Source organism: Trichechus manatus, unplaced genomic scaffold (genome assembly GCF_000243295.1).
Source record: "Trichechus manatus latirostris isolate Lorelei unplaced genomic scaffold, TriManLat1.0 scaffold00002, whole genome shotgun sequence".
Lineage (NCBI taxonomy): Eukaryota > Metazoa > Chordata > Mammalia > Sirenia > Trichechidae > Trichechus > Trichechus manatus.
This window is the reverse complement of record NW_004443938.1, coordinates 25108699-25116415: the sequence shown is the minus strand read 5'-3', so window position 1 is coordinate 25116415 and position 7717 is coordinate 25108699. Positions and strand designations below refer to the sequence as shown.

Genomic DNA, 7717 nt, shown 5'->3' with positions numbered 1-7717 from the left:
CAAATCTGCTGCAAAAGACCTCTTTAAAGTGTTGAAAAGCAAAGATGTCACCTTGAAGACTAAGGTGTGCCTGACCCAAGCTATGATTGTTTTCAATCGCTTTGTATGCATGCAAAAGCTGGACAATGAATAAGGAAGACAGAAGAATTGACACCTTTGAATTGTGGTTTTGGTGAAGAATATTGAATATACCACGGACTGCCAAAAGAACGAACAAATCTGCCTTGGAAGAGGTAGGACCAGAACGCTCCTTAAAAGCAAGGATGGTGAGACTATGTCTCACATACTTTGGACATGTTATGGAGGGATCAACCCCTGGAGAAGGACATCATGCTTGGTAAAATAGAGGTTCAGCAAAGAAGAGGAAGACCCTGAACGAAATGGATTGACACAGTGGCTGCAACAATGAGCTTAAGCATAACAATGATTGTGAGGATGGCACAGGACTGGGCAGTGTTTGGTTCTGTTGTACATAGGGCACCTATGAGTGGAAATGGACACAATGGCACCTAAAAACAACAACTCCCAAAGTATTCACTCCTCTAATCATTAGAGTCTAATGTAATGCTAAGAATATAAAGGTGACTAGGACACAGTTCTTTTTCTTCAGTCTCTAGATTTTATTATTATTATTTTTAAATTTTGTTTTAAGGTATAACGTACTGTCATGGATTAAGTTGTGTCCCCCCAAAATGTCTGTCAGCTTGGCTGAGTCATGATTCCCAGTATTGTATGATTGTGTTATCTGATGTGATTTCCTTATGTGTTGTAAACTGTATCACTGTGATGAGATTATATGTGATCTCCTTATGTGTTGTAAACTCTATCACTGTGATGAGGTTATACTGATGAGGTTGACAAGATTAGTGTCTTAATGCAATCTCTTTTGAGATTTGGGAACCTCATACCACCAAGAAAGCAGTGCCAGGGGCAGAGTGTGTCCCTTGGACCTGAGGTTCCTGCGCAGAGAAGCTCCCAGACCAAAGGAAGACTGATGACACAGACCTTCCTCCAGAGCCGACGGAGAAAACGTTCCCCTGGAGCTGACACCCTGAATTCGGACTTATAGCCTACTGGACTGTGAGAGAATAAACTTCTCTTTGCTAAAATAATCCACTTGTGGTATTTCTGTTAGAGCAGCACTAGATGACTGAGACACGTACATACAGTAAACTTACAATTATTAATTGTGCAGTTCGATGAATTTGCACCACTCAGGTTAAGAAGTAAGGTACTTACCGCATCCTAGAAGTCCTTGTTCCCCTTCCAAGTCATTTCCTTCATCAAAGTAACAACTGTTCTCACTCCTATCACCATCAATTCATTTAGTCTCTTCTCTAATTTCATATATATTCACTCTTACTGTATGTACTCTATATGTCTCTCTAAGGTTGTTACAAGTCTGACTTGATGGCAATGAGGTCATTAATAGGTTATGTCTCCTTGTTAGTTGTGTTTTACAAGAAATTTGTCCGTTTTATCTAAGTTGTCAAACTTATTAGCATATATTTTAACTTCTGTTTTTCTTAATCAGTCTTATTCTAGGGGTATATCAATTTTATTAACATCTTTAAAGAACCAACTTTTGACATCTGAATGTCTGCCTTTTATTGCAACATTTTCATTTTCAACTTTCTTCTTCATTATTACTTTCCTTCTACTCTCTTTGAGATTAATTTACTAATATTTTTCTAGCTTCTACATATTGAAGATTAGATAATTAACTCCAATCTTTTTTTTACTTTTATAGAAATGCAAGTAGAGCTATGGATTTCACTACTTTAGCTGTTGTATTTTTATTAGCATTGACTCAAAATATTTTCTAATTTCCATTGTGTTTTTCTCTTTAAACCATGAGTTATGTAAAAGTGTGTTGCTTGATTTCCAAACATTTGGGGATTTTCTAGTTATCTTTCTGTTATGGTTTTTAGTTTAATTCTGTTGTGTTCAAAGAACATACTCATTATGATTTCAACCTTTTCATATTTGTTGAAACTTTATGGCCCAGCATATGATTTATTTTGGTAAATGTTCATGTATGCTTAAAAATAATTTTTTGTTCTGTAGTTGTTGGTTGAACTAGCCTATCTTTGTTAAATTGCTCAAGTTATTTTATTTAATTTTGGGAGCCCTGGTGGTGTAGTGGTTAAGAGATTGGCTGCTAACCAAAACGTCGGCAGTTCGAATTCACCAGCCACTCCTTGGAAACCCTATGGGGGCAGTTGTACTCTGTCCTGATAGAGTCACTATGAGTTGGAATTGACTCCAAGGCAATGGGTTTATTTAATTTTGTTGTTAAAATCTTCTGTATCCAGACTTTTTGTCTTCTTGCTCTTTCATTTACTGAGTTATTTTCAATATCAGAAGTTTCTCATTGTTAACAATTCAAATGTGAAGAGATAACCTCCTTTGTCTTCTAGAGTCTAAATTTGACTATTAAAAAAAAGTTTCCCACTTTTAATTTTAATAATAACAATTATAAGGTATACAAATCCAAAATGAATATAAAACCCAAACAGATTGCTGCTACTTTTGATAATAACTATCACTGTATATTGATTATTTTTTAAAGTTTCAGTTTGATAATACAGTAAAACCTGTGAAAGCTGCATACCTGTCAGAGAAGGAAAACTAAAATATTTTCCACTAGAACGAGTGATAGATAAGTGGTAAGACTGCATCCTGTCAAAGGTGGAAAACTTGGTGAGACCGGAGAAGTGAGGCAGTCTGGTCGAGTTCTGGCTCTCACAGGTTTCACTGTACCATAAGGCATTGTTTCATTACAGTATGCAGAACATGAACAATGATGGTCAAAAATGCCCAGTTTCTTAAACCATGAGTTCTTTCATCACTGTAGCTCAACTGATTTTTTGGTCATGTTCACTGTAATAATAGTTTCAATTGTGTGATTTCTGAACTCAGAACATAAATAAAATTAGTCGTTCACCCTACTCCATTCGGTAAACCATTAAACAACTGTCTTAAATATAAACATGTTCCCTTCAAGTGAAACTGTGTAACTGTTTTATCCTTTACATACTAAGGTCCATTTTTCAGCCATCAAACTTAAGGAGTCTTCCCACTTAAATATTTTGCAAAGCTGCTCAAAATGTAATCATAAGACACTTCTGGCCTCACACCAGAATGAGGTGAGCTGGGAGGAACATCACTCTCAACAATTCAACCACAACCCAGACTAACTTCAAATTTACAACTTTTTTTTTTTTTTTAATGTGAATATTTCATATCTGGAGGCAGTTTCCAGACACACCAGTCGGCCTACTGGGCCACCTAAGTCATCTTCTGAGGTGTCTTCTGAAGTACCTGTTATTGTTTTTGCTAGTGCGCTGGTTAGAATTTACAAAGGTTTTGAGTCACCTGCTCCAAATCTATTTTCCCATACTCCCTGTTATGTTTTGTATGTGATTTTGTAGTGTGCAAGTGTTTTTAGTAATGCACACATCATATTATAATAGAAACGCCTGGAATTATTGTAAAGGAGCTAGACACAAAGAGTTCTGTGAGTTCAGAGGGCAAAGAGTTCGCCCCAGCAGGGAGCATGCTGTGGAAGAAGTGGCAGTTGAACAAGAGCGTAAAGGACCTGCCAAAAGCCCTAAGCAGTGAAAGCGGAGGTGCAGCATTCTCGGCAGTGAAGGAGGAGCGTGAGCAGAGCGCACGCAAGGAAAATATCAGTAAGTATTTCTCTTATTGGCAGGATACATGTATACTTTGAAATGTAAGTTGTAGAAAAGATAGTAACTTAAATATATGTGATGTTCCGGATTATGAAAATATGTATTTTGTAATCATAGTTCTACATGGTTACTTGTCAAAGTCAATCATCTGCTCAAGGACCTGATTTCTAAATGCTTAACCTAAAGATAAACATGGACAAAAAAATTATTTTAGCGGGGATATTTAGTACAGTTTTGTGTATATACAAATAGTAAAAATAAAATCATAGTGGTTACATGTACAACTGTCAATAAATTGTAATTCTCCCCAAATTGATCTGTGAATTCAGTGTAATCTCCATCAAAATCCCAGAAGATATTTCACAGAATTTGACAAGCTGATCCTAAGTCATATGGAAATGAAAAGGCCCAGAATGGCCAAAATAATTTTTAAAAGATTTTAACAACTATAAAACTGCTAGAAGAAAATGTATGCTAAAATATTCATGATATTGGATTACGTAGAGATGTCTCAGCTATAACACCAAAAAAGAAGGTTCAACAAAGAAAAAAAGATAACTAGTTGGACTTCATCAAAATTAAAAATTTTTGTGCTTCAAAGACGACATAAAGAAAATGAAAAGACAACAATAGGCAGTAGCCCATGAATCATGAATGTTCTTAATGGTATCTAGAATGGTGAATCCTTTCCAGAAGATTTTCAATTTACTTTCCCCAGATCCATCAGAGGAATCACTATATATGGCAGCTATAAAACAAAACAAAAAACCAAACCCATTGCTGTTGAGTCAATTCTGACTCATAGTGACCCAACAGGACAGAGCAGAACTGCCCCGTAAGGTTTCCAACAAGTGGCTGGTGGATTCGAACTGCCGACCTTTTGGATAGCAGCCAAGCTCTTAACCACTGTGCCAGCAGGACTCCGTGGCATCTATAGCCTAACAAAATGAATTTTAAATAATAAGACTTGAAAGTTGAAATTACTCCTTGATCCATAGGCTGCAGAATGGATATTGTGTAGTAGACATGAAAACAACATTAATCTCCTTGTACATCTCCATCCGAGCTCTTGGGTAACCAGATGCATTTGTCAATGAGCAGTAATATCTTGAAAGGAATGTTTTTTCCTGAGCAGTAGGTCTCAACAGTGGGCTTAAAATAGTCATTAAACCATGTTGTAAACAGATGTGCTGTCATCCAGGCTTTGTTGTTCCATTTATATAACACAAGCAGAGTAGATTTAGCATAATTCTTACGGGCCCTAGGATTTTCGGAATGTTAAGTGAGCATTGGCTTCAACTTCAAGTCACCGGCTGCATTAGCCCCTAATAAAAATCAGCCTGTCCTTTGAAGCTTTGAAGCCAGGAATTGACTTCTCTCTAGTTATGAAAGTCCTAGATGGCATCTTCTTCCAACATAAGGTTGTTCTGTCTACGTGGAAAGTCTGTTGTTTAGTGTAGCCACCTTTATCAATTATCTTGGCTAGATCTTCTGGATGACTTGCTGCAGCTTCTACATTAGCACTTCCTGCTTCACCTTGCACTTTTAAGTTATGGAGATGGCTTCTTTCCTTAAACCTCATGAACCAACCACTTCTAGCTTCAAACTCTTCTTCTGCAGCTTCCTCACCTGTCTCAGCCTTCATAGAATTGAAGAGAGTTAGGGCCTTGCTCTGGATTAGGCTTTGGCTTAAGAGAATGTTGTGGCAGGTTTGATCTTCTATCCAGACCACTAAAACTTTCTCCATATTAGCAATAAGGCTGTTTCACTTTCTTATCGTTCTTGTGTTCACTGGAGTAGCACTTTTAATTTCCTTCAGGAACTTTTCCTTTGCATTTACAACTTAGCTAACTGTTTTGCGCGAGAGTCCTAGCTTTCAGCCTGTCTCAGCATTTGACATGCCTTCCTCACTAAGCTTAATCATTTCTAGCTTTTGATTTAAAGTGAGAGATGTGACTCTTCGTTTCACTTGAACCCTTAGAGGCCATTATAAGGTTATTAATTGACCTATTTCAACACTGTCATGTCTCAGGGAATAGGGAAGAGGCCCAAGGAGAGGGAGAGAGATGTGGGACCAGCCAGTGGGTGGAGCAGTCAGAACACACACGACATTTATAGATTAAGCTCGCCATCTTATATGGGTGTGGTGCATGGTGCCCCAAAATAATTACACTAGTAACATCAAAGATCACTGATTATAGATTACCGTAACAGATATAGTAAAGATGAAAAAGTTTGAAATATTGTGAGAATTACCAAAATGTGACACAGAGACATGAAGTGAGCATATGCTGTTAGAAAAAGCGCGCCAATAGACCTGCTTCACACAGGGTTGCCACAAACCTTCAATTTGTAAAAAATACAGTATCTGAAAAGTGCAATAAAATGAGATGTGCCTGTACATGAAGCGAAGTCTGGCCATCCTCGCTTCTAAAGGAGCATTCTGTCTGTACTTCTTCCAAGACAGATTTGTTCTCTCTGGCAGTCTGTGGTATATTCAGTACTCTTTGCCAACACCATAATTCAAAGGTGTCAATCCTTCTTTGGTCTTCCTTATTCACTGTGCAGCTTTCACATGCATATGAGGCGATTGAAAATACCATGGCTTGGGTCAGGTGCACCTTAGACCTCAAAGTGGCATCTTTGCTTTTTAACACTTGAAAGAGGTCTTTTGCAGCAGATTTGCCCAATGCAATGCGTTGTTTGATTTCTTGACTGCTGCTTCCATGGGTGTTGATTGTAGATCTAAGGAAAATGGTACAGCCAGTTTGGAAAACTGCTTGACAGTTTCTTGAAAAGTTAATCATAATTTTACCATTTGACCCACTCCTAGGTACCCACCCAAGAAAAATGAAAATATGTATCCACACAAAGACACCCATGTGAATGTTCATAGCAGCATTATTCATAGTAGCCAAAAAGTAGAAACAACTCAAATGTTCACCACTAGTGAATGGATAAACAAAATGTGGAATACTGTTCAGCAATAAAAAGGAATGAAGTACTGACACTTGCTTCAACAGGGACGAACCTCAAAACATTATGCTAAGTAAAAAAAACCAGACACAAGGGGCCACATACTGTATGATTCCATTTATATGAAATGTGCCGGAAAGGCAAATGTACAGAAACAAAATTACGTTAGTGGTTGCCTGGGGCTTGTGGTGAGAATAGAGAGTAAGTGTAAAATGATGGAAATGTTTTAATACTGGAATTTGGTGATGATAAAATTACTAAAAATCACTGAATTGTAAACCTAAAATGGGTGAGGTTTATGGTCTGTAAATCATACTTTAATAAATTAAATGTTCTGGAAAGGCTGTAACATTAATATCCAAGACTCTAAAGTCTCTTTATCACATCTGTTTTTGTGGGGTCACTATGAGTCTACGGAATACAAAGCTGTTCCTTATTTGATTTTCAGTGTTTCCCTTTTATATGCCCGCTTTACTGGACTAAAACTTTCTTCAAGGTAGTGTCTCCAACGTTTTTGTATTTCCACCCCCGTAGTGTTTACTATAGCCTTTGCACATAGCTCAAGCTCTTTATCTTGTTTATAATGAAATTTTGTAACTCAAAGGAGGAATTTTTTGTCTTCGCCTTTATTTAACTATAATATGTTGTTACTCTTCTTATAGAGTATATTCATTTTGTCTATGTTAATTTTACTCATTTAGGTATATATGTTTGCTATGAGTCGGAATCAACTCAATGACAATGAGTTTTTTTTAGTAGCTACAGCTGAAGTGTAAATATGAAATATTATATTTTAATAAAATCAGATTAAATAAGGCAGTCCAATTAATGGTTGTATTTTAAAGAAGATGATATTTGCAATTAAAATGAGATATACATTCATCCAGTTAGTCATTTGTTGATTATTTTTTGAAAACCTAGAACTTTCTTATTTTTTTAAAGCAGGGCCTCGTTCACGATCCCCAACAATTTTGGAGATGTCTCCACAACTTATTCAAAAAGAGTTAGAATTTATGGACTTATCTCAATATGTACGGTAAGTTTTG

General features: G+C 36.8%; 1 protein-coding gene across 1 annotated transcript in view; it reads left to right on the top strand.

Moving 5' to 3' along the window:
- The window catches only part of ADGB (androglobin), a 213365-nt gene extending 209621 nt beyond the window's left edge, over positions 1-3744 (top strand). Inside the window, exon 31 of the mRNA XM_023729236.1 lies at positions 3477-3744. Coding sequence (XP_023585004.1) covers positions 3477-3733 — 257 coding nt within the window. The 3' untranslated portion in view covers positions 3734-3744. The remainder of the gene's footprint in view (positions 1-3476) is intronic.
- Positions 3745-7717: the final 3973 nt, after the last annotated feature.